This window comes from Lepidochelys kempii, chromosome 12, assembly GCF_965140285.1.
Source record: "Lepidochelys kempii isolate rLepKem1 chromosome 12, rLepKem1.hap1, whole genome shotgun sequence".
Taxonomy (NCBI): Eukaryota; Metazoa; Chordata; order Testudines; family Cheloniidae; genus Lepidochelys; species Lepidochelys kempii.
The window spans coordinates 38,215,882-38,243,483 of NC_136391.1; the positions used below are offsets into that span (position 1 = coordinate 38,215,882).

At 44.4% G+C, this 27,602-nt stretch overlaps 1 protein-coding gene across 1 annotated transcript in view; it reads right to left on the reverse strand.

Moving 5' to 3' along the window:
* LOC140896399 (kelch domain-containing protein 4) overlaps positions 1-27,602 on the reverse strand; it is a 45,583-nt gene that overhangs the window by 8,941 nt on the left and 9,040 nt on the right. The window contains exons 5-9 of the mRNA XM_073308148.1: positions 24,959-25,095; positions 13,740-13,832; positions 11,871-12,030; positions 2,965-3,067; positions 14-222 (exon numbers count right to left, since the gene is read on the reverse strand). Of these exons, the coding sequence (XP_073164249.1) occupies positions 14-222; positions 2,965-3,067; positions 11,871-12,030; positions 13,740-13,832; positions 24,959-25,095 (702 nt within the window). The remainder of the gene's footprint in view (positions 1-13; positions 223-2,964; positions 3,068-11,870; positions 12,031-13,739; positions 13,833-24,958; positions 25,096-27,602) is intronic.

Sequence of the window (27,602 nt, forward strand, 5' to 3'; positions counted from 1 at the left end):
ATTTTTCCAATACCTTTAGTTGTCCAGGAAACCAGCGGTTTTTTCCCATATCATAGAAATAAATATCACTGAAGAAGTCTCCTTCAATGCACTCTTCCTCTTCTTCATCATGCACACCTCCGAAGATAAGGGACCGGTTATTGGGGCCTATTGCCACAGAGAAGCCAGACCTGGGAGTGGGTTTCACACCTGATGGGCTAAGCCGATTCCATACCCACTTGTCTGGTAATGGAAAAAGAGAAGGAAACAAAGAAAGTCAATTCACACAGTGGGTGGCTGAAAATTCCAGCTGCTTCAAAACGTCAAAGGCCCTTCAATTCTATAGCAATATCAGCAAGAATCTCATTGACCTATTTTGGTTTCCTTAGATATTTCACAGCGTCTTCAACAATTTCTTTAAATAATGTTAATCATAACGATTTGCATTTGCCAGTTTAATCACCCAGCTAATCCATATGTTCCATTTTCCACTCTTTACCCTTAGAAAGCAAGTGTGTGTGCAAATAAAAATTGTACATCTGCTCTTTAATACAGAAAGCCATCTTTGAGATATGCTTTTCAGAGAGGGGCGGGAGGAAGACGGAAATCATGAAAAGCACGTGTGTGTTTAACGAAGGGAGGAGCTCATATTTCTGTTTATAGCACAGGTAATACATTGGCAAGGTCGGACTTAATTCCTCTGTTTATTTGCAGGCCTAGAATGCCATAAGCGGCCACAATGCAAACTTTACCCCACAGAGTGCATAGCAAGTAGGGGATTAGCCATGGAATACAAAAAAAGCTGTCTCTAGGGATGATTGGGAAGCATGCCTCATTCTGGTACCTTTCCCGGGTCTCTTCTCCCAGCAGACAGGGCCTATGTTGCCAGAGTCTATGTTGCCTTTTAAGTGCTCTAGTCCTCCAGGAAAGAATACCAGGCTCACTCAACAGAGACTTCAGGTCACACTTAAAAGCAGTACCCCAGGGTGGAAAATAGCCTGCATTCCAAGTCCTCCCCCTCCAAACCTTTCTAACCCAAATTTTTAGCAGCTCCATTCCAGCTCTGAAATGCAAGACGCAAATGCCATAGCCTATATAGGATTGAGTGGGCATTGGTAGCCATGCAAAACAGAATACAGCCGTGGGTCACTGAAGAGTAACATGCCTAATCTGTGTGTTTGGGGAGAGAACAGGGTTCACACTGGGACCGGCAAGCTGACAGTTGCTGAAAGATGCGCAGAGGAAGAATTAAGCCTTGACTTGTCAAACTGACAACGCTATCCAGCTTACTCATTTGGTTATAAACACAGTGGCTAGTGGATATTAAACAGGAAAGATCATAGTAGGTAGAGATGGGAAACACCTACTAGATACATGAGTCATTCACCCTGTATGCACAGGACACAGATTCTGTATCAACAAGAAAACAAGCGAGGGCCAGGTTTTCAGAGCTGTACATATACTGTTCTGGGGAACGGACATTCCAAAATTTTGTTTTCAGAAAAAAAATCCCAACAACATTTTGGTTTGACCTGAACAAAACTTTTCAGAGGCTCAGAGCTGCCCCGAACCCCAGCAGCCTGTGAGGTGGGCAGCCTGGGAGCACATGCATGCCAGTTCTAACTCGAACACAGCCCTTCCCTTCCCCTCAACTAGTCTAGGCCTAAGCCTCCCTGTCGGCAGAGAATGACAACTGGGAAAAACTGCACAGGGGTTTTACTGCGTGCACAAATTAAAACTCAGATGAGCAATCACCGAACCCAACAGCATGAGGACAAGAGCTAGCATTTACATTTTGGTCTCCAGAACTTGAAAGTGTGGCCTAACCAGAGGCAGGCTTGAACCATAGCAATGGACCTCCCTGCCCCATTGTGATGGAGGCTGGATCCAGAGCCAGATCTGAAGGCAAACATTGCTACCTGGAGCTGAGTCAGAACCAAATCTGTATGTCACAGAACACTGGAGAACTTTGGATTCAGTCCTAAACTCAGATCTGAGCCAGATCTCAAACTCAGCCCTCGTCCTAACCAATACACTACATACACTTCACAGCTAGTACTAATCACAGCTCCAAAACCTTTATTAGTATTTGGCTTGGGTTGTGCGCAGAGGCACCGCAGCAAGGAGTAGCAATGACACACCCTACTGCATTCCCCTTCCTCAGCTGAACTGGAAACCAGCAGCCCTAGCATCATTTGACCCTTTCTCTGCTCCAATCCCAGCTTTGCTATTTCACTGACTAAGTTACTCTGTTTCTGTCCTGTATGTCAACAACGTGCTTTAAAAGGAGTAAATCCTGTACTGCTCCTACGGTCCTGCAAGTCTGTGAACATTAGTGACCCAGTCTGGTTCCACTGCTTGGAGATGGGCAGCATTGGAGGAACCTGCACAAAGATCACACGTCCTCTCTGTGCCAGAGATCCCATCCCTGCAAGGACTGCCATGCCACTGGCATGTGGGGTAACAGGCATAGGGGAGGGCAAGCCTGCCATAGGATCAATCCCTTACAGAGAGGGGGCACAGCAGTTTTGGAATCTACTGCAGCTTTGGGGCCCCAGGAACAGAGGCACCCATGGCTATTCAGCATAAGAATTCCTTTTCCATTGTCCTCTACAAGGCTGCCTGCATGCACGGGTGGGGGAAAGGTTTGTCCCTAAAAACCCCACGTATCACCCAAGGAAGGGGAGCAATTCATCTCATCTTCCCATTCAACTTGTATTTTCCATTTTTAAGCAAGAATCCTGATACAAATCCTCTAGCTGCTCCTGGAAAGAAGAGAAATTCAAATCAACTTGTCCTGGGGAAGCGGTCCATCTGGTCCGCTTAGCATCAAGGCAGATCTAGCGACGTGGTGGTTTTCATAATTGGTGAAATTTCATTCTGGGTAATTTTCTTTTTTTCTTTAAATTATCATGCAGAAGGAAAGAGGATTGGCGTATTAAAGTGTCTCAGCATCAACCACAACCCAGCCCTGTTCCCTCTTACAATCACTGTGTGGCAATCCACCTTCCTCCTTGCCCACGCTTTCAGCCTTCAGCAGGAACATGTCAGTGTGCAGGGTGCCTTTGTCAACATCTTTCTTAATTCTCTGCAAAGAGGAGAAGGATAAAAAACAAAATGAAACACATTGCAATGGCCCAGCAAACCTGATTCTCCGTGGCCTTGCACCTGGCAGTCATCTGCACCAGACCAGTAGCACTTTACACCCAGTTTGCACAGCTGCAACTGACAACACAAGGGCCAAGGCAGTAGCCAATCAGGCCCAGTATCCGTGCATCCCAGCCTTTAACTAACTTGCTCAATAACTTCAATGACTTCCTTCCCAGGGAGGCACTTGTCATGCAAGTCAGAGACAACAAGAAGGAAGTAGCTTTAAGTGGTAGTGACAAATTTTATAAAGAGAGAAGGAAGGGCATTACTGTGGCATCAAGAAACCCAAGATCTATTCCCTAATATTTCCACAGACTTCCTGAGAGACTCTCAGGCAAGTTACAAGCTCCGTGCCTCAGTGTCCCCATCTGTGAAATTGGGACAATGACACCTATTGCACAGGGGTGTCATGACCCTAAATTCACCAGCATTTGTAAGGTGTTTTGGGATTCTGAGTCAGAAGACTCAGCAGAAGCTGAAAGTATTATCACTTTATGGTTCAAGTTCTCCTGAACTTCCATTATTGCTCTCCCGGGTCATGCTTAATTACAGCTGCCACATGATCATTCAGATCCCCTACATGGCCACGGCCAGTTATAACAGGACCTGATGTGAGGACAGCCTTCTGCGTGCTGCACCTTGACTACGTTTGTCACTGTAAGCGTTCAGAGGTCCTGGGAGCCTTTGGCTTTCTCTGTTAAACAGAATAAAACAAGGGGCCCAATCCCGGTCTCACTGAAGACAACAGCAAAACTCCCACCAACTACAGTGGGAGCAGGACCAGGCCTCAGCAGATGTAATTAGATGCAAGGTTTTAAATGCCATTCTACTCCCCCACTTTTGTTTCTTATCCTATGAATTCCTGTACTTCAGTGCTCATAGCACCATGTGTTATTTGAAGGTAGCAGTATGCAATGCCACCGTGAGAGATCTCTTAATAATGTCATTAGCCACCCATCCCTCAGTTTGAGCTCCCACTTCTCGTCCCCCCAGCAGTGGTGGCATTCAACATTCTGCACGCAACAGATTAATTCTGCAAACTGGATCCATGGAGAGCAATGGGAAGTGGGCCCACGCCAGGATGGTCTGGTCTAAAATTCAGGAGTGTTCAGATACAGGATGTTGACTCAGGCCCGTCTCAGAGAACACAACACAACTCCATCTCATACTGCATCTTGCATACAAAACATACTCCGATTCATAGAATCCCAAGGACAGGAGGGACCACTGTGATCGTAGTCTGACTTTGTGTAGAACATGGGAAAGAGAACTTCCCCCAAATAACTCTTACAGCAGATCTTTTAGAAAAACATCCAATCTTGATTGTAAAATTGTCAGCGATGGAAAATCCACCACGACCCTTGGTAAATTGTTCTAATGGTTAATTACCCTCACTGTAAAAAGTACACCTTATTTCCAGTCTGAATTTGTCCAGCTTCAATTTCCAGCCATTGGATTATGCTACCCCTTTCTACTGAAAAGCCCAGTATCAAATATTTGTTCCTCACACAGGTACGTACGTGAGTTCAATGAGACAGTTACAACAACAATAATACATTCATAATAGTATATTATAGTATGATTATTGTTATAGGGTCAAATGTTAAACTAATGGGAGAGAGGAAAGAGAAAGGAAGAGACAGAGGAAAGGGAGGCAGGACATGTTTCCAGATGAGGTTTGAAATGGGAGATGGAGTGCACAGGGAGGCTGCAAGGATGGTGTGGAGAGATTCAGGGCAGCTGGTGGGAGAAGTGGGATGAGCTCTGGCAGGTTGTTTGAAGGAAGATGGAGGACAGTTTTTAAAAACCAAAATGCCAAATTCTGCCCTCAGGTCTATCCACACCAGCTCCCGCTGAATTCAGTGGGAGCCTCACACGTACCCGTAGGCGGAATTTGACTCTAAGGGGCCGATGCGAATGCCACTGAAAGGAATGAAAGTCTTTCCATTGACATCAATCGGCTCTAGACCAAGAGGACAGCTTGAACTGTGGTATCTTAGCCCAATGCATCCCTGTTCTTCCCCTGAAGTATTAGAGAAAAGCATTTTGCATGTGGGTGAGAGAATCACCGTTTTAGCTCCTGTCCTCAGAATTCTCGCCACTGTTGGGATATTGGGATTTTGCCACCTCTCCCTCTACCGCAAGAGACTCCCAAGAGCACTTTTGTTGGAAATGGCATCCCATCCCACCCCACCGAAGAGGCCCAGAGGAGTCCCTGGGATGCAGAAGAGTGCTAACCGCCTTTGATCATGATTCGGCTCCCACTGACTCCAGTGGGAACAGCGCTGCTGCCTTGATTTCTGAACAGGGTCTGTATTTTTTTAAACTATGGGTGAGTATTAGTGTCCCTAAGGGTGAACGGAAAGACAGCAATGCGCACTGCAATCCGGCTTTGTTACACACACATTACAGTCTCACAGCAGTGGCCAGCTGAACCTCGGCCCAAAGGCCAGAGGAGGCACTCCCTCCAACAGCAAGGAGTAGATCAGTCTCCAGCCCCAACTTAGCCCCTGGCCTCTTCAGAGCAGGCAGTGTCAATTTACACATGGGCTGGGATTTTCAAAGCACTCAGCACAGGCTGAACTCTGTGGTGAGAGTTTTACCACTGATGTCAATGGGAGCAGAATTAGTGATTTGAAAAATCCCATCCAGGGTGGTTATGGGGCATAAGCTCCTGTCCGCAAACTCATGCAGATCCTCAAGACAGATTTGAGCCTTGATTCCAGGTGCTGAACAGCAAGTATTTTGTCTGCTACTACATCCCCTGTGCCTGAATAACTGCATGAGAATAAAGAAATTGGTCGCTCCCAGGTGTTTCAGAATTCCTGTCCAAGAAATTCATTATGCTCTGGATTCAGAAGGCCTTAATGTCCCCTACCCTGAATTTCAGCACAACAGTAGAAGTCTCCCAAGAAATACAAGTGTACACTTGGCATCCGAACCTCTTCTTGCCTACCACATGCCCTGGTGCTCGGACAGCACACCAGAAATTGTATCATTTGCCAGAAGTGCCGCATTTTGTTGGTGCACTGAATGGAAACACTGCCCTGGAAGTATTCTCCTCCTTCAGGGTGGTGCCCTGTTGGCTGCAGTGCTCTATATACAACAAGCATCCAGCCCCAAACACAGTAGTCATTAATCCTGCTGCAGAACTTGAGCTGAGCCAGGTAGGAGCTTTGGGATGCTGAGGGCAGAAACTCTGTAAGAACAAACATCGATGACATTTGTATCGTGGGAGAAAGAGGGAAACAGCACGAGCTCTTTATGTCCACATCGGCTCTTATTAAGACAAAAAAAAACCAAAACAAAAACAAGCAACATAGCACATTTCTGACTTGGTGTATATTTCTTGGGTGCAATTAGAGGAGCTCTGTGCTGCAGGTATCAGCATGCAGAAAGCTGGGAGCGTCCTGCTTTGGACAGTCTAGTAACCATCTCCCTGGGAGGAGCTTCCAGTGGAAAAACAAACCCCCCCAAAAAAAGAGAGAGAAAATGTTCCCTTCAAGGAAACACCCTGCAAATACCAATTCAATTAACACTGTATGTGTCCACATCAGCATCTAATTACAATAAAGCATTCATGTTGTTGTTTTCCCTACAATCCAAGCTATATTCTGGCTGTTTTTTTCACATAGGAGCACAAGAGTGTGTGCGCGTGTGTGTAGGGGGCACATAATGATGAGGGGTGTAGATCTGCTAACAGCACAGCTGTTAAGCACAACAATCTGAACAGTGCAGGGGGAGAGGGGCGGAGGGAAATTACGTGTTCCGAGTGCTGTCTGCTCCAATATCATAAGGGCCATGAGGAAGAATTGCATTATTTCTCATCTGAAAACCATGTGGCTCCCTGTAGTAAACACACTGTGTATGAAACATGATAATGCTTCATGGACTGAAAAAAATCGATGAGGTGGAGTGGGAGTTACAATTCCTTGTTTTTAAAGAGATGCCTCTCTCTCACACATACACAATTTCAAATCGCTGTTTAAATGCACAGAGACCAAGCAAGATTCCAAAGCACTATCATTCAAGAGAAACATACAGTTACCCTCTGACCTGGCAATATTAAGCACCTTCCTTATCACACAGAGGTCAACATTTTTAAAGGGGCTTCCACACTCACTCTAATTTCCCACCCACACCATTAGATAATGTTGACATCCAATTCCTTGTTTTGCAAGCACAACTCAGAGTGTTAGATCTCTACCTTATATTGTTTGCATCTACAATTCATAAATATGAGCCCTTTCCAAATTCTAAGTTCTTTGCAAGCTTTCACTAATGAATACTCACCTCAGCCCTAATGTAAGAGTTTCATCTCCCTTTGACAGAAGGGGAAACTGAGGCACAGAGTGATTAAGTGGCTTGGTCACAGTGTTTACAGCCGGGATAAGAATTCAGGGCACTCTACAGTGAACTCACTGAAACTCAGCTCTGTCTTAATTGATTTCAAGGGGAAAATCAAAGACCATTGTTGAAAGTTCAACCCACAGGAGTCTTGGCCAGGATGTGGGACAGAACCTTTTGATATTCATGAGACTCAGCAACTGATGACAATCACATTTCATCCCTGTAAGCATTTCAGCAAGTGAGAGCCTAACCAAATCTGCTTTTTAAAAAGAGGCATTAAAAAGCTACCCCTTAAAATGCCCTATGGCACACTTTGGTGCATTCAAAAAATCTCCCCCACAAGATGCCCTAATGCGGTTTCTAGCCAATTTTCACAGGCGAGGTGTAGCAATATAGCTTCCTGATGTCCCCCAGCTGCATTCAGAGTTCTAGTCAGGCACACTCTGCTAAGGTTGCCTAGCAATAGCACACTCTCATTACTTTAAACAGCCCAAGTTGCGGGAGCTGCAGAGCTCTTGTTCTCTGACACACAAAAAAAAGAAAGCCCAAAAAATGGGAATGTCTTAAAACTAATATCAGTGGGTGAAGAATGAATATAAATTATCCAACGGGATTTTTTTTGTATAACCAGAAATAGCTGATAAGATCCCCTTAAGTTACTTTTCGAGGCATGAGGATGACAGCAGCCAAAGAAGTAGCCCCTGCTATTTTCAGCCTGCATGAAAATGAAAGAGAACATTTGCTAGAATACACCTGAATAGAGGGACACCATGAAGATCTATAGTACATATGCAAGATAGTAGGTATATTGTTATCAATAACACTGGGAACATCGTAGATTAGTAAGGCTCAAAGAATTTTGAGATTCATATTTACTTTTCACTTTTTACCTGCTGGCCATTTGCAATCTGCACTTCACTCGTCTTGGAACAGGAGTGAAGGAGCCAAAGGGTTGGAGCAGCGGGCTAAGAGTCAAGAGCCTTGGGTTCGAGTCCTGACTCTGCCACTGACCTCCTACGTGGCCTCGGACAAGTCACTTCATCCTCTTTATCTCAGTGTCCCCATAATACTTACTGGTTAGCTACCTGAGAGACTGGTCGTGTGAATCAACAGGTGCATTTCAGATGCTGTGCATCATATACACACCACAGCAAACAACATTTAAGCTGCAGCTAGAATCAAAACAGCAACAGGATTCATCATCAAGGCTAAAGCTATGTGGTCAGCTCCCTGCACTGTAGGGGCAGCTTTAAACCCACAGGCCCTATACTATCCCAGGGCCCTGCAGAATATACACTACTGGCCCTCCAACCCAAATGCCATCTAATGCTAACACCAGCAACACACGGCATAGACCAAATTCCCTCCCCTCCCTTGCTTCCTGCCTCCAATGCCTGCCCTTCCAGCTCACGTGGCAGGCTGGGTGGGACAAGTGGACGGGCTGAGGGGAGAAAAGGATCTTCTGGGGAGAGAAATGTTCCTGATCAACGTGGGAAAATGAAAGATGAGGTGACTTCGCTGGAAGGCTGGAGCTCCAACCTTAACAGTGAACGTCCTGGTTTTGAGTCAGATCATTTTCCCCCCAGCAATGCCGACTAAGCCGCATGGCTGAGCTGTTCGGAGACAGCACTAATAAGGAGAAGCTGTTACAATTGATACTTGCTTTCTTTAAACATGATATGTAACCTCCACATTGGAACTGGACCCAGAGAACTCCATGCAAATTGCACCCATTTACACCAGCTCTGACCTTGGCCCCAAGAAAAATCTCCTGCTGACTTTGTGAATGGAGCTTCATTTGGTCACTTGGCTTGTCACACATGCAGGCTGCAGAGCCTCATTCTGTCTAGCTTAAGTTTTTTCATAGCTCTTTTCACTGCAGTCTCTCTTGTTCAGTGGCTGAGGCAGGAACCGTGTCTTGCTCAGTGCTTGTCCAGCTTCAAGTAAGCCACTGGTTCTCAGTACAGCATTTCCCCGCCCAAAACTGCACCCCTCTCATTGTCTCTGGGAGCCTATACTCAAATTATTCTAAACAATACACAGTTTGCTGATTGACTTCGCACTACATCTAGAGACTCAACTCCATAATCAGCTGTCAGCAGAGACATCAAGTACTAAACAACCATTCGCTGTTATTTTACCTCATCTTAGCAAATGAAACGATCAGGACAGCTCTGAGAATTGTCACTGTGACATCTGCTGGCAGCTACAGGCCACACAAATTAATTCTGTTCAGTGCATTGGGTCACATTTTGCGGATAAGATACAACAGGTCTTTGGGTTTACCCACGCTGTGGGGGACACATGCAAGGCCCCAGGTATCACTTAATGTAGAGGGATAGTCTCTGCTCCCATCTGGACTATACAGAAAGGGACATGACAGTCATGAACAGGGCCGTGTGTGCCGTGAGAGGCCTCTGGATTTACCAGCCCAGTACCTCACAGATAGTTCACAGAGCAGCAGTTGCCACTGTTTTAGTCTAAAAGCTGTCCTTTGGGTCCATGATGAACTGCACTCTAATCTAATCCCTGCTTAGCGCCCTGCACAAAGGCCAGCTGTTTGGGCTTTAACCAGGAAGGTTGAATTTCAGCCAGACATTCTCTCTCAGCTCCTAACACTATTCATTTCCCAAATTCCTAAAAGAAAAGTAACCCGAGAACATTGCAATGCAGCTCAGATTGGTACAGCAGCCAAAAACAAAACAAAACGCACAAGCTTTAATTTCCATGGGCTGCAGCACACAACCCAATCCCAGCTGCCTTCGGTGGTCTGCAGAACCACATCTGACAAGCAGGTTTTTCTGCTCTCCAGTCTTCAGAGCAATTGGGGAAGAAAAGCAAGGAGCAGGACAAAGCCTATTCAGGTGGAAAATCTGCCATATTGCTATTACCACTTAAACAAATGTGTGTCCAAGAAGACACAGCCATGAGCGCAGGGCTGTGAGGAGGCACAAATGTTTCTAAATATAAAGATGGAATATTTTTCCTCTCTTCTTCGTTCATTTATTCAGATTGGAAGAACAGTGCATCCTCCTCCCCCGACGCTGCACTGCTGGAAGAGATGCCTTTCTGCTGAGATATAAAACCCAAACCCTGCTGCTACGGTCTGCACTATAAACATTAAAAGCGTTTGCAGGAGCCTTTTGCTACTGCTGCCAATGAAATGTTTACTTCCTGCCTCCCAGCATGGAGACAGGGACACTTGGTCAATGAGAACATATGGTCAAAAGGGCTGGCTTGTATAAATTACCTTGATTAACAAGGCAAGAAGCCGTGCAAAGGAAGCCTGGTGCTGATCAAAGGTCTCCTTTTGGCTGACTGAGTTTGCAGACTAGCTGTGCTCCCTTAACCCCTTCAGTATTGTGAGAAAGTACATGCATGCTGGCAGCTACTGCCTTATTGCCATGAGTATTGGAATGTAGCTGCCTTAGTGGCAATGGGGCCGAGCAGAAACACTTTCCTATCTGGGTTCAGGAGGGCAAGACATTCTTGGGCACAGACTGAGCATTTATATTCGCTTTGGGGTGGCATGATGGGGCAGGAGGGTATTATCAAGAAAGGACAGCCCATCTGCCACAAGCTGAAAAATCATGGGAAATATTGGTATTGATGCCTCCTATGTTCTGCCCTGTGGCCTGCTACTAACTCCCCCAACTCCAATTTTGGCAGCTGGGGCCTTCAGTGTGATTGAGACATGACCTGTTGAGGGCCAGTGAACTCCCAGATGCTGGTTGTTACCAGTACAAGGTAGGAAAAGGCCATTTATCAGACACTGGCCAGCTGGCCAACAGCCACTGATGACACTCTATTTAATGATAATACACTGGAATTTATTAGACACCGCCAGCAAACTTTGGTTCTGGAATCCTACGGCTCCAGGCCCAGCAAACCTGGTCTCAGAAAAACACATCATTTATTTACAGAAAACACCACAGGAGCTGCCAGACCGTCAGACCCCAGCCACTCCAGTGTCCTGTCTCCAACAGTGGCCTGTACCACACCCTTCAGAGGGAGGTGGAAAAAACCCTACAGTAGACAATTATGGGATAACCTGCCTGTTGGGGAGGTCTCTTCTGAACTCAGGCCTGTGAGTGGTTGGCATATGCTCGGAGATTTTATCTCCAATATTTTATCTACCTATTGTAGGTCCTTATCTGAGCGTCATTAGTGTAATATCTGAGTACCTCACAATTTCTAATGTATTTCGACTGAACACCCCAGGGCAGCGCTATGACCCCCACTTTACAGATGGGGAACTCACGCACACAGAGTTTAAGGCTACACAGGCAGAGCAGGGAATTAACCCAGGTCTCCCAAGTTCTAGGCTAGGGCCCTAGCCAGTGGGCTATCCTTCCTCTGACTGCCCCAGTTCACCAAGAGGAGCCTCTTACCTGTTTGGAGTAGCCACCATAGACGATTATATTGCCCTCTGGAGTGGTAGCCATTTGGCAGCCAGACCTTGGAACAGGGCCAGTCCCTGATGGAGACAGCTTGGTCCATGTGAAAGTATCCAAGTTGAAGGCATACACATCGTTGTAATACACGTAATCTCTAGTTAGGGCACACAAAGACTGCCAGTTAGTACAGGGTAAAATGTTACTTCAGGGACACAATGGGGATGCTCTGAAGATTTAGCCCCTTGTGGGCCACACAAGGCAGGTTCATTTCCTCTGCAGCCGATGAATTTATGACATGACGTACAGTGTAAAATTTGAATTTGCAAGGGCAAAAATTACAAGTGCACAGCATCAATGTACAGCTGACAAAGCTACTTTAACAGGTGGCAAAAACTTCTTCCAGATTCTCTGTTCTGTATTAATCATTACTTCCAAACTAGTCCCAGCAGCTCCAGGCACATAGTAGAATCCCAACTATTTAAACCAGAAAGAAGGTGGGCAACAAAAGATCTAACTATTTCTTGAGATCACCTGAACCAACAAAAAAGAGTGCAACACTCAAAACATGCCCCTCTGCCATGTACATTGGTCAAACTGGACAGTCTCTACGTAAAAGAATAAATGGACACAAATCAGATGTCAAGAATTATAACATTCATAAACCAGTCGGAGAACACTTCAATCTCTCTGGTCACACAATCACAGACATGAAGGTCGCTATCTTAAAACAAAAAAACTTCAAATCCAGACTCCAGCGAGAAACTGCTGAATTGGAATTCATTTGCAAATTGGATACTATTAATTTAGGCTTAAATAGAGACTGGGAGTGGCTAAGTCATTATGCAAGGTAGCCTGTTTCCTCTTGTTTTTTCCTACCCCCCCCCCCCCAGATGTTCTGGTTTAACTTGGATTTAAACCTGGAGAATGGTCAGTTTAGATGAGCTATTACCAGCAGGAGAGTGAGTTTGTGTGTGTATGGGGGTGGGGGGGATGTGAGAAAACCTTGATCTATGCAGGAAATAGCCCGACTTGATTATGTAAAGAGTTGTCACTTTGGATGGGCTAGCACCAGCAGGAGAGTGAATTTGTGTGGGGGGGTGGAGGGTGAGAAAACCTGGATTTGTGCTGGAAATGGCCCACCTGTTGATCACTTTAGATAAGCTATTACCAGCAGGACAGTGGGGTGGGAGGAGGTATTGTTTCATGATTTCTGTGTGTATATAAAGTCTGCTGCAGTTTCCACGGTAAACATCTGATGAAGTGAGCTGTAGCTCACGAAAGCTCATGCTCAAATAAATTGGTTAGTCTCTAAGGTGCCACAAGTACTCCTTTTCTTTTTGCGAATACAGACTAACACGGCTGTTCCTCTGAAACTCAAAACACCCTATTCTTCATTTAATGTATCTAGCTGATCGAAGAGGAGGTTGATCATGGTCTATAAGTACCTGCTTGGGCAGAAGATTTCCGACGGTAAAGGGCTCTGTAATCTAGCAGGCAAAGGCATAACAAGATCCAGCAGCTGAGACTTGGCAAATGGAAATACGGTCTTAATCTTGAACCGTGACGGTAATTAACCAACCAAATAATTGACCGCGGAATGCGATAGACTCTCGATCACATGGTATCTTCAAAACAGGACTGGATATCTAAAAGATATGTTCTAGCTCAATGACAAACCGTTGGGCTTGATACAGGAATGAATAGGGGAAATTCTCTGGCCTGTGTCATGCTGGAGGTCAGACTAGGTGATTGTCATCGAATCAGAGAATATCAGGGTTGGAAGGGACCTCAGGAGATCATCCAGTCATGATGCCTCTGACCTTAAAAAAAAAAAAAAAATCTATGAATCCTGGAGCAACCAACCTGGCACTCTCGTGGAATCCTCCAAAGACGATTAACTGTCTCTTGCAGGCTACCATTCGGTGTCCACTTCTTCCCGAGGGCCCCCCTGTTACCCTGAAAAGCAAGTGATTGCACTGATCAGTGAGGGTTCCTTTTACTGATTTCAGAGTTCGTTCTTATTTAAAGATATTGGCAACAATTGGCTCAGCTCGTTCAGCTTCTAACGGCAAGGAGAGCACGGAGAATTTCGCTACCTTAATAAAATGTACATTTTCTTGCAAAAATGTGTGTTCTTGCACCGTTCAGTGTTTGCATAATAGGTATTTTGCAGTAATCGTTTCATTCCTCATGATTAAGTCATCTAGTCTCTGTGCTACCCAAGATCTAGAAGCCTTCTCAGTTATGACTCAAGCAGCTAATTTTCCAGGAGAGTTTAATGAATAGCAGCTAACTCCCACGATTGAGATAAAGACAGAGAAAACAACATGGTCTAATGATCTGACTGAAGGACTGGGAGCCAGAAACTCCTGAATGTTAGTCCTGGTTCTGACACTAACTCCTCTCTGAGGCCTTGGGCAAGTCACTTATCCTCTCTGCCTCAATTTACCATTGCTATCCTTTAATTGGCATTATATAGCTATAAAGAGCCAAGGTAGATTTCCACAGACAAGAGCAAATTAGCCTCAAATTCCCCGCACAATGACAATTTCACACTAGTCATAATAAAAAACCCAACCAGAGGAGTAGCATGTAGGTAAGAAATGAATTAAAATTGCTCTCATGTATTTTATTCTAGCAGGAGGAGGTGCAGTTTTCTAGGCTTTTGTTCTTAAAGGCATCTTCCATTTGATCATGCATTAAAAATCACTATTTTCTTTCTCTCTTATAACGAAATTGCCAGTAGATTTCCCCAGAGCATGGTGCAATTTATTTATTTATTTTTAAAGGGGGGTTTTAAATCAATGTTTACAATAAAATAAAACCCTGCTTTCAAGGCAATTTTGGTCCCATAGATATTCTACGTTTCTACTGTCAGTGTTCTCTCTGAAGCCGATTGCCATTTCTGAATGATAAAAAGCTTATTCACTGATTTTCATGACTGTTCTTAATAAACAAGCACACGCAACTGTGCTATCAACTCCATGTTTTCCAAACAATTAATATACCAGCTGGGGGCCTGACCCAAAACCCAGTGAAGTCAACTGAAAGACTCCCATTGACCTTCACTGTGCTTTGGATCAGAAGATTTTTCATCCCCTCCCTAAAAGTTGCAATTTAGAATGCAAAACAGATGCTAAAATGTGGTTACTGGAATTAGCAGACACCTTGTTGGAATGAGCCTTAAATGAATGTCTACTCTATAACATTTAATTTAAAACAGAAATACTCCCAAGATATAATCCTTATTTTAAAAAATACTTTTATCCTGAAACTTCATGTGTGGGTCCAAATACCGCCTCCTCAACCTCAAAACATGGCACTGGAGAAAGTGAGGGATGAAATAAAAACAAAACAAACCATTCTCTTCCATTTAAATTGCAAAGGGAATCTGCAAAATCAGAGGCAGATCCCAAGGGAGAACAGCACTGCAGAGAGATTTTCAAATAAATTGGTCCCCACATGGATTTCTGCATTTAGGAGTCGAGATCTCTCCGAGCTAAGATCTCTCCCATGCTCAGCAAGATTCAGTTTTATTTAACAAGATGTAACCCCAAGTGGAGCAAAATTTATTGGTTTAAATTGAAAATTTCACCCATCTTTTATATTTTGTCAGGGTTAAATAGCACTTTGAATAAGCACAAACACCCCCCTAAGCCCTAGACCAGTCATATTTATATAAAGCCCAATAATGTTCTATAAACTTCACTGACATATGGGATCTCTCTAGTCTATGGGTTTTTTTTAACCTAAGTTTCCCACCATTGCGAACACCAGAGCAGCTCCCAAGTGAGAGCACTTGTGCAGATGAGCCACTGGTGTTTTAACCACTGTGTCATCTAGCCCTGCCCAGAGAAGGTCTGGACAGGGCAACGTTAAAACCATCAGTTGCTATGGAAGTCTTGTCGACACTGGTACAACTACAGCCCATACTGGGAATTTTTTGCTAGAAAACGTAGTGCATCATAGTAAGAAAACGCTCTTGTCTGAAGAGTTTATAATCTAAATAAGGCAACACACAAATAAAGAGCAGGAAAATCCCACTCAGCTCTTAGCTCATGATTAACTTTCAGTTTTTATCCATTTTAATCATTTTCAGATAAAACCCTGGAAAGATCAAAAAGAAAAAGCTCAGAATCACCTAAAAATGTACCTGTCTGTAGAGACAGAAAGTTTAACACGACCCACACCACCAAACAGGAAACTTCATCATCTGGTCAAGCAACCCTGGCAATAATGTAAAATATTGTACCCTATTCGTGGCCCAGAAACGCATTTCAGAGACAGGCTGAGCAAGTCTATGATTAATGCTTTGTTTCATGGGCGCAGATATCAGAATGCTGTAAATTCTCAATGCTTTTATCAGAACAGGACCTAATCTAGACAAGGAGAATATGATTCTAACTGAGTTACACCAGTGCAAATTCAGAGGAACACCACTGGCTAATCTTACTCCTTCCCTCAGAAACTGACAGATAAATCTTGAACAACATGTTTCTATTAGACGAATGACGATGACTTCTTGGGAGGTCTATATACCTCCCATCCAGAAGATCTCAGAGAGATTTTAAACACTAATGAACCTAGTTTCACAACTACCCTATGCGGTAGGAGATATTTACCTCAATTTACATAAGGGGAAAATTGAGGCACAGCCATTCAGGGCCTGATTTTCAAAGGTTTATATTGCAAATATGTGCACAAAAGGCCTGTTCATTTTCACACACAAATACCATAACTGTGTTCACATCCACAGCTATTGAATGCACAAGTAATCCGTTAAGTATCTAATTTATAATTTGCACATGCAATTACCACACTGATGCACAAAATCACAACATTTGCACACACAAATTAGGTGCATATTTGTGCGCTTACTCTATTGAAAATCAGCCCCTCAAGTGACTTGCTTGTGCTCACAAAAGACATCTGTGGAGAGGTAGAGACAGCCTGGCTTCCAGTCTGCACCTTCACCACAAAACCATCCTTCCACCTATCCTTGTGGGAACTGGGCCTTCTGGCTGCAATCCCGCAGAGGGGCGCATAAGCAAGGAGAGCTGTCATTCAGACAATGCCACACTGAAATGCATCCTAAACCACAATGACTGATTCATAGATCTCAAGGCCAGAATCGTGATCATCTGGTCTGACCGGCTGTATAACACAGGCCATAGAATTTCCCCCAAAAAATTCCTAGAGCAGATCTTTTAGAAAAAAACATCCAGTCTTGATTTTAAAATGGTCAGTGATGGAGAATCCACCACGACCCTTAGGAAATTGTTCCAATGATTAATTACTCTCACTGTCAAAAATGCACACCTTATTTCCAGTCTGAATTTGTCTAGCTTCAAACTTCCAGCCATTGGATCATGTTAGGCCTTTCTCTGCTAGATTGAAGAGCCCATTATTAAATATTCGTTCCCTGCATATATTCTTACAGACTAATCAAGTGAACCCTTGATTAAGCTGTTTGTTAAGCTAAAACAATGGAGCTCTTGGAGTCGACCACTATACGGCATTTCTCTAATCCTTTAATCATTCTCGTGGCTCTTCTCTAAACCTTTGCCAACGTATCAACATCCTTGGATTGCAGGCACCTGAACTAAACCCAACCTTCCAGCAGCAGCTGCACCACTAGGGACTGCTCCAGATTGCTTTGTAAAGGGTGTTAAGCAATCGCTCCTAAAATGCTGTCCTGAAATATTTAAAGCATCATATTTCACAAAACTGACCGAGACATATCACAGTGCTTGTTAGCGCTCAGGTGCTCTAGTGAAGGGGGCCACAGCTTAGACAGATTGCCATACAGGGAAATACCAGCCCGGCTTTTGGGGGTTCGTTGGCTCACTTTGGGGTGTGAACTGGGCCACACATAGAGAGCTGTCTGCCTAGAAATGAATGCTCTCTCCAGGAAGGAAAGGTGCAAACTGATTAAAACTTTGTTCTGCTGTAGAGTGGGCAACAAATAAATGATTCTAACTGAGTTACACCAGTGCAAATTCAGAGGAACACCACTGGCTAATCTTACTCCTTCCCTCAGAAACTGACAGATAAATCTTGAACAACATGTTTCTATTAGACGAATGACGATGACTTCTTGGGAGGTCTGGATTGGATTGGGGCCTCTGGGCACTGCTGTAACACAAACAAACAAACAAAACAAACAAGGTGGTTTCAAAATAGCTGCTGGAATTTTAAAATGTGTGTGCAAAATGCAAACAAGTAAAAATGGCTGCAATAATTATACTTAGTCACGTGTCCGGTAGTGAATATTGCTGCTTTGATCTGTGTGGTGACACACACAGCAATGGCATTAGGATCATGGGCTCCATTTATCCCTCAGCCTTCGCAAAGCAGTGGGGCTCTGTCTTTGCTTATTTCAAAACGATCAGAGTGTAGATTAGACCACACGTCTCAAGCTTCCTGTGACGTTGCTAAAGGTCCAGTAGTACGAACTGTTAGGTTTTAAATCACTAAGCCATCCTTTCTGGCCTAAGCTCCAGGACTGAAATAACTAGATTTCCTAGAAGCATAAGTTCAAATCCCAGCAGGATGATGTCAACTGTTCACCCTACACAGGTTCACACATTCAAAACCTAGTGGTTCTTTCAGTGGGGACTTAAAAGACTACAGTCTTGCCTACACTGCCTCTGTACCAGATGCCCAGATATGTCTTTGTGACACATGCCAGAAAGGTTAAACATCCTGCAGGATAAATGACCCAAATTCAAATTTTAGAGACATACTGGCAGATGTTTGTGTTTTTGTGTGTTTACATATATATTGTTAGAAGTTAACAATGTAATCAAACAGTTCCTGTCTGTGCTGTATTCAGTTAATGAACTGGAAATATAGGGATATCACTGTATTGAGCTCTCTTTGAAGCATATTGCAAATCACCCGCGAAAGGTGGAAAACAGGCAATTGCCTTTTGTTAATCCACGTAGCTAATTACTGGTGATGTTTAGGAAACAGGTCTACTTCAAAGTCTTGATGATTGCCTATTGTTCGCCTAAGGCCTCCAAGCTGTCAAAAGAAGGCCTGGAACTGTATGAAGGTGGCTTGGGTCCTGATCCATTTTCATGTCAGATCTGCTTGATGCTTTATGCAAGGGAAGTTTGAGTCATAAGACTGAGATCTCCAGTCCCACCTGGATCACCCTGAATATCAATTTTGGACTATGGACTAATTCCAAAAGAACTCTTTGCAACTACAAAGCTCACCATCTCACATGGCCCCACAGTATGCCAACATTTTTATGGCTGACTTAGAACAACGCTTCCTCAGCACTCGTCCCCTAATGCCCCTACTCTACTTACGCTACACTGATGACATCTTCATCATCTGGACCCATGGAAAAGAAGCCCTCGAGGAATTCCACCATGATTTCAACAATTTCCATCCCATCATCAACCTCAGCCTGGACAGTCCACACAAGAGATCCACTTCCTGGACACTACAGTGCTAATAAGCGATGGCCACATAAACACCACCCTATACCGGAAACCTACTGACTGCTATTCCTACCTACATGCCTCCAGCTTTCATCCAGACCACATCACACGATCCATTGTCTACAGCCAAGCTCTAAGATACAACCGCATTTGCTCCAACCCCTCAGACAGAGACAAACACCTACAAGATCTCTATCAAGCATTTTTACAACTACAATACCCACCTGCTGAAGTGAAGAAACAGATTGACAGAGCCAGAAGAGTACCCAGAAGTCACCTACTACAGGACAGGCCCAACAAAGAAAGTAACAGAACGCCACTAGCCATCACCTTCAGCCCCCAACTAAAACCTCTCCAACGCACCATCAAGGATCTACAACCTATCCTGAAGAATGATCCTTCACTCTCACAGATCTTGGGAGACAGGCCAGTCCTCGCTTACAGACGGTATGTATAGTGATCTCTAACCAATACACTCTCTCTTTTCTATTTTAATAAATTTTAGTTTAGTTAATAAGAATTGGCTGTAAATGCGTATTTGGGTAAGATCTGGAATATTCATTAACCTGGAAGGTAATGTGTCCGATCCTTTGGGATTGGTAGAACTTTCTTATACGATTAATAAGATTTTCAGTAACCCTCATCATATATGACTTGAGTGGAGATCTAAGGCTGGGTTACTTCAAGGGACCTGTGTTTTGGCTTCTGGGTAACCAACCAGTAAGGTATTATAGAAGCTATTATGAGGCTAACTTGGTGGATCTAAATACTGGAATGACACCAGCTTTGGCGATTGTCTGCCCCATTCTTTGCCGTTTGCCCAAATTAAGTAACCTCAGTATGGCTCCCCCGGGACCTGGGTCACAGTCTTATAACATCTGACTCTTATCTAGCGCATTTCATCCAGAGATCTCAAAGTGCATTGCAGATGACATCAGTATCATTATCCCCATCTTACTGATGGGGAATCTGAGGCACCGAAGAGAGGGTAATGGTGTTACCATGTAACCTTGGCTAAAATTTCATCTCCCTCGCCACTGGTGGCTAATTTACCATGCATCAGTCTCCACCCCAGAGGTGGCTGCATTCAATAGTGCGGCATGTATATTGTAGTAAGTGAAGGGCTTTGGGATTATTTGTTACGATTTGTATTACAGTCGCACCTAGAATCTAAGAGCAGAGACTGGAGCCCCACGGTGCTAGGCGCTGTACCTACACATAGTGAGAGAACCTCAAAAAGCTTGCAATCTAAATAGACAACACAGAAAAAGAGCAGAGACAGGTAATATTATCCACATTTTCCACATGGGAAACCGACTCACAGATTGAGAGACATGCCTATGGTCACAGATGAAGTCTGTGTAATCATTACACTTTATTCACTCAGAAGTAAATATTCCAGTTTGGAATTTCAAGGAAGCTTTGAAATAAATATATGTAAGAAATTATTAGGACTCTAAACACAAATCCCACACAAGCTCTTATTATTATTCGCAAGACCTAAATCAAATTCAGGGCCCCATTGTGCTAAAGACAGTCCCTGCCCCAAAGCCAGGACAGGGGAAAGTGAAAGAAAAAGAGCAGCATTATCTGCATTTTACAGATGGGGAACTGAAGTACAAGGAGACTGAGTGACACCCAGGGTCAGACAGGAAGTTTGTGACATAGCCAGGAATTGAACTCAGGATACTTTAGCCCCAGGGGCATTATATAAAAGACTATTATTGAGAAGGATGGAAAGGGTAGAAATCAGGTGCTCCAAGATGGTTCCAGGAAGCCATGCAGTCCAACACATACTGAACGCACCTCACGCACAATGGACTGAACCGTCAGTGTGCGCTTGCGACACCTGAAACCACTCCACATTTCAGAGCCCACAGCAGGGTAATCTCAATAAATCAATTTCTGGCACCATTTGGAAATTGTCTTCCATTTTTCCAGCCATTTCTTTGTTTTTGTTTTAAGAGGAATACACCGAAAGGCTGGAGAAACAGCTGTTCAGAACAGGGGTGGTTTGTTGCTCAATGCTTTTTCACAGCAGTGCTCTCGCAATGCCACCTGCTATCCCAGTGGCACAGATTAATCAAATCAACAGTGTCAAGGTGCTGGCAGAAGGCGAACTTGTAATCTCCCATACGCTGGGCTCTGCTGTTTCACTGGATAAATTTGCCCACCGCATGTATTCATCTCCATGCAGGCTATACAGTGGGTGTGTTAAGCTGATGTTGCAACTGCTAACTGAAGCCTCATAACACGAGAGTTGATAATGCAACATGACTCCCATGTAGCCGCACTGGTCCAGCAACTCCACAACCACTACACTCATTCTGGTTTTTGACATGCCACTCCAGCAGGTATTCAGGTACCGGCTTCTAGTAACAATGGATTGGTTATGCCCGGCATCACCCATCCCCATGGGAACAATAATCCCAACAGGTAGCCAGCATCTAGGCCTCCGTCTGGCAACCGCTTAAGCAGGTGTATAACTTTATTCACAGCAGCTTTCCCATAAACGTCAGTGGAAATACTCTCATGAATAAAGCTACACACATGCAGGATCAGGGCCTGAGAGAGCAGACAAAAGTTCCAAAGAAAGCAAGTGCACCATGTTTCACACCTCCGACAAAAACGTAATACAGCAAATTTGATCTGCTTTGTCCGTGCTTCCCCACTTCCCTTGCAGACTGTAATCAAGATGCCACATGAAACAACACAAAGACAGCAGAAACTTGATTTTCACACTTGGTCAGGTTAGCATTAAAACAAAGACATCTTCCCCCCCATCCCAGCCTCCTCTGCGAAATCTCTCATTAACACAGATCTTGGACCTCTTCCCAAAGAGGAGGCAGAGATGCACTTTGTTTTTATTTTAACATCAGGAGCATAGCACATGTGCTATCATGAAATGCAGACCAAACTGAAAGACAGGCTTCCAGCAAGCAAATTGCCTGCAAAACAAGGGAACAAATGGACACAGGATTGCAAGCCATGTGGCCATGACGACATAAGATCCCAGGGAAAAGGTATCCTGAATGTTAAAAGTTTCAGGGTTGTTAAATGTTAATAGGATGCAATGATTAGCCCCATGCATAGAAACAGGAACATTGGTTTAATTATGAAATAGTTACATCTCTAATTATAATCATATATTTGAGGGCAACAAAACATAATCACAACCAAGTGAACTGCAGCATGGCATCACCACAAGCAACAAACAAGAGGAAGTACTTTTTCACACAACGCACAGCTCACCCTGTGGAACTCATTGCCATAGGATGGTGCGATGGCCCAAAGTACAACTGGGTTCAAAAGAGAACTGGGCAAGTTCATGGAGGACACGTCCATCAATGGCTATTAGCCATGATGGTCAGGGATGCAAGCCCATACTTGGGGTCATTTGGGGTGATCACTCTTAATGTCCCTGATCAGTACACTCCCCCTGAAGCATGAGTACAGGCCACAGAGACAGGAAACTGGGCAAGACAGACCATGGTCTGACCAGCTGTTCTGTTCTTATGTGACAGTTTTTCATGGGGGAGGTATTACGCTCTCCCAGCAAGAAGAGGTACCTAGTACTTCTGCTCATTAACCCTGAAAGCTGGTATTTCAATGCGGGCCCAATCCTACACAGTGCTGAGTGCCCTCAACTTCCATTGACTTCAAGGGTAATGTATTTATCGTTATGCAAAAACTATATTTCCCCCCCTTGCCATGTTTGTTGATGATAACCATGCACTGGAAGTTTGAAACCAAGATCTCTTTCCATTGGATGATTTAGTTGGGGATTGGTCCTGCTTTGAGCAGGGGGTTGGACTAGATGACCTCCTGAGGTCCCTTCCAACCCTGATATTCTAAATTCTATTCTATGTGCAGTGCACGTGGGTTTATCATTGTGAAGCTAAACATCAAAAGGTAAAGTAAATACAAGAGTAGGGTCTGACCCGGCAAGGTGCTGAGGACCTCCTGAAGTCAATGAGAATTGAGGGCATGTACATCTGGCAGGACTGGGCCCCTAATGAAATGCAAACTTTAAATTCATCTCAGCAGTGTGCAGAAGCTCATGCTGGGTACCTCCTGTGGCAGAGTCAGATACACTTGTTGGGTACTGCAGGGTTGTCCTGGGGCTGTCCACACAAGTTACTTAGGAACCCCAGGCTGCTGCCACTGATTTCATCCTACCGGAACAGTAACGCACAGAAGCACCTGGATTTGGGGTGTGTGTGTGTGGATTTGGGGGGGGGGGGGTGTCACCTGCAGGGCAATACACGTGCATAGATTTTTCCAAACTCATAAGAGCAAGATAGGTAGATCAAGGACTAACTCCCTCTCAGCCTCCAGTGGGCTGTTGAAAATGAGAATCAGTTGGATTCTGATCGAGTGGTCAAATGTCCGAAGCCCATGCCGGGAATCCCCCATAACTGTTTCTTTGCATTGTCATTGACAGCCTCTGCATGTCACGCACCTTCCATCCCAGGGTTTCTAAGGGCGACATTAATACTAGCAACTTAGGCCTCTGACATCCTCTTGAGAAGCAGGGAAGTATTCTTACTCCCATTTTACAGATAGGTAAAACAGGGACGGTTACCCAGCAAGTCAGCTGTAAAATCAGGAGAGAAACAGTCTCCAGATTCCCAGTCCTGTGGCTTAACTCCCTGACCACTGTCCTACTATACATGCAAAGATATTGTAAGAGACAATCCTTGCCCTGAGGATCTCACACTCAAAGCAGACAAGACAGACACAGTAAGGACTATCATCCCCATTTTATAGATGGGGAACTGAGACAAAGAGAAATTTAAGTGACTTGCTCAGGGTCACAGAGAGGGTCAGTAGTAGAGCCAAGGATTGAACCCAGAGCTGCTCTACCTCAGTCCATAACCTTATCCTCAAAGCCACCCTCACCCTCTCTTGTAAACGCATCTTTATATATATATATTAATTTTATAAATAATAAAAGCTAGTAGCCAAAGTGCAGGGAGGTGCTCATATGCATAAGACCTCAGCTATTCCACCACTGGGCCTCTCTGGGGCAGTGATTGCTAACTGTATGCAAGAACTTTGCTCTGTGGCCAGGTATTTAAACATGTTTTTAAACTCAAAATAGAGAGGTAGAGTTGATTCCCTTCAGTTCCCCTCTGGTGTAGTCATGTGGCTAAGCAAGGAGGCCTGCTCCTCCCAGGGCTGTACCATCCCTCCAAGCAAACTCAAAACCAAGGCGAAGCCTCTCTAAGAGCCTAGATGGATGGAGCAATGAAAGGGAATTGCATTAAAATAGGATAGATGTCGCTGTCCAGAGTGGGAGGGGAGAATAAGCCACACAACAGTGCTGGTCATGGCAGAGAATGACAATGCAGAAAACCAGCTGTGCTGCAGAACTTGTTCGATAACAAAGGGCTACAGTTTTGCCCACTGAGAGCGTGTCTCTCATTTTCTGTTGATTCCTGGATGCAGGCCCCATGGGAGTCACAGAGCATCTCCACCTTTTCTAGCACATGCACCATGAGAAATAATCAGAGCCCACAAAGGTAGACCTGAAGACAGCTGGAAAATCATGCAGCCACACAGGGGCCTGAGCAAATGCAGCTCCCACTGAAGTCAACAGGGTTAATTTCAGAACATCTCACTTACTTGATGTGCTCCCAAGTCTTGGTGGCCAAATGCAGAACCCAGAGATCCTTGTAGTGGTAAAACTGCTCTCCGTCAGGAGAAGCAAACTCTCCACCGAATACCCACAGCTGTCCACCCCCCTGGGGCACCACTGCAGCCTGCCAGAAGAGAAAGAACACGTCATATTGCCTTTAAAAAATCAGGGGCTCAGGAATTTCGTCAGTCAAACATGCAGCCGCTTCTGGAACACGACATTGCAGACAAATAGCAGCAACTGTTGCGGCATCGCTTAGCTACGGTCGCTCTTAAGGGATGGAAGGACAAGAAATCTGGAGATGAAATTCAAAAATCGCTTATTGTCTACAGTAGATTTCTGGTGCATCCTTCGCTGCAGCATCATGCTGCCAGGTCTGTTAATCTGGCTCACATTGGGAAAATTCATTGGGATTTATCTTTCAAAAGAAATGTTTAAAGTCTCTCCCCCGCAGCAAGAGGAGAAGCTCTCTAGACTATCGTGCCAGAGACTGGGGTTTGGTAGCAGCTCTCCGATCGTTCAGCTCTCGCCATGCATCCCATAGACAACACACAGGTTGGCTGGGGAAGACACAGTGGCATACAGAAAGGGGAAGTTCCTGCCTTCTTACTTGTAGATAATGTGCCACAAAAGGGCAGGCGACCTCATGAGAGGAACCACCATGACAGGAAAGATGGTCCAGTAGTCTGAGCACCAGCCTATGACTTGGGAGACTCAGGCTCAACTCCTTGCCCTGGGTCTCCCAAGATTTGGGCATAAGCCTAATTTATACTCGCTGAGAGATAATGCATATGAACATCATGGATTTGCAGGCAAGTATGTTGTAATGTAGATACCTACCTGGCTCCGTGCTTGTACAAACACATGATTTCCACGGGGGATCTGGTATTTGCAAACAGAAGTTGGGCAAGTACAAAAGCATGTATGTCATTGTGTGCACCACTTTGAAGATATGGCTCCAAATCAATTGCAAAGCCAAGATCCCAGATTCACAAATACTTGGTAGCATTTGTTTGTGGCCATTCTCACCCAAAGCCTATTGGCTGTAAGGTAGAACAGCAGGATGTCATGCCAAGGGGAGATTCTGTGTCAGAGCCTAGAGCTAACAAACGAGGCTGCAGGTATGCACAGATGATCCAGAGACGCACTTCTGTTTAACTGCTAGCTAATGAGGGACCAGCTTTACAAACAAAGTTGCAGGGAAGGCAAGAGATTAGTCAGTTAACTGGGCTGAATTTTCTCCCATGTAACAGTAATTAAGTATCAAACAGAAAATACACCACAAAGCACTCCAGGTAAAATTAAAACAAAAAATGACATGAGCAGTTAGTTGTCTCTTGCAATTCCCTGGTAGTCAGCCTGGTAGTAAGATTTAATTGTGAGAGTGCCACCTGCTGGACAAAAAGAAAAGGTTTCCTTGTGGCACCTTAGAGACTAACCAATTTATTTGAGCATGAGCTTTCGTGAGCTACAGCTCACTTCATCGGATGCCTGCTGGATATTGTCACTTCAAACAGCCAGGATTAGCAGTGCTTGTATAAGCAAAAAGGATCTCCTTTCAACAAAAGAAAACCCTAGCTTCTGGCAATTTAATGCATTTGTTCTACGACATCATATTCCATGCCTATTTAAAAGTATTATTTGAAGTTACTTTCCCAGACTTATCTCGTGGTTTATCAAAAATGCACCAGCTTGTAACTAGGATTAATACCACGCACATGAACGATGCATTAATTTAGATCCTAGCCCATTTGGAAAAGTAAATGCTTTGCCTGCCTGTGTTTGATTAACAATTTTATGTACTCCCTAGTTAATACTTGTCACATCTACCATCTGGAATATACAATCTTAAATGCTCCAATACCGTACCTCAAGGTTTCACAACAACATCATCTATTTTAAGATTTTTCTTAGGAGATTTTAAAGTTATGTAAATATAATTCGCTACGAACAGCTGTCTGTATAGTGCAAAGATTCTGGGAAATCAAAGGGCCCAATCCTGCAAGCACTTACTCCTGGGTGTAGTACTTACTACCATGAGTAGTCCATTTGAAGTTGCTGGGACAACTCACCGTAGTAAGTATTACCACGCTTAGGAGTGAGCATTTACAGATAGGACCATTATATGTGAAAGGAAACTTCCAAGAAACCTGAAGACTGATATGAATCTTCCTTCTAGGGTCACCCATCCTTGATACTTCTGCCTGCAGAAAATGCTCAGGTACTCATCACAGTGCAAAATGGGAAATGAATCCATGTTTTAGAATCCTGTTTCCCTGCAGCTCTTTCACCTGGTGGTGTAATTTCATCACAAACTCTTGAGGCAAGGATCAAGTCTACCTCTATATTCGTACCACAACCAGCACAAAGAGGCCTGATCCTGATTGGAGCCTTTGGGCCCTACAGTCATATAAATATTAAATAATAAGAATTTCACAAGCTTTGCAAAGTTGGACGAGGTGAAGACTTGAATAAGGAACCCAGGCACTGCGGGAAATGGAGTTGCTGATTCAGCAAGTGGCGCTGTTCCTTCCGAATCAGTAGCTGAGTCTGCTGTGAAACCTAACAGAAATGTGACCATCGTTCAAGCTGCCGGCCTGCTGAGACCACAGCCTGTCATGCTGACCAATA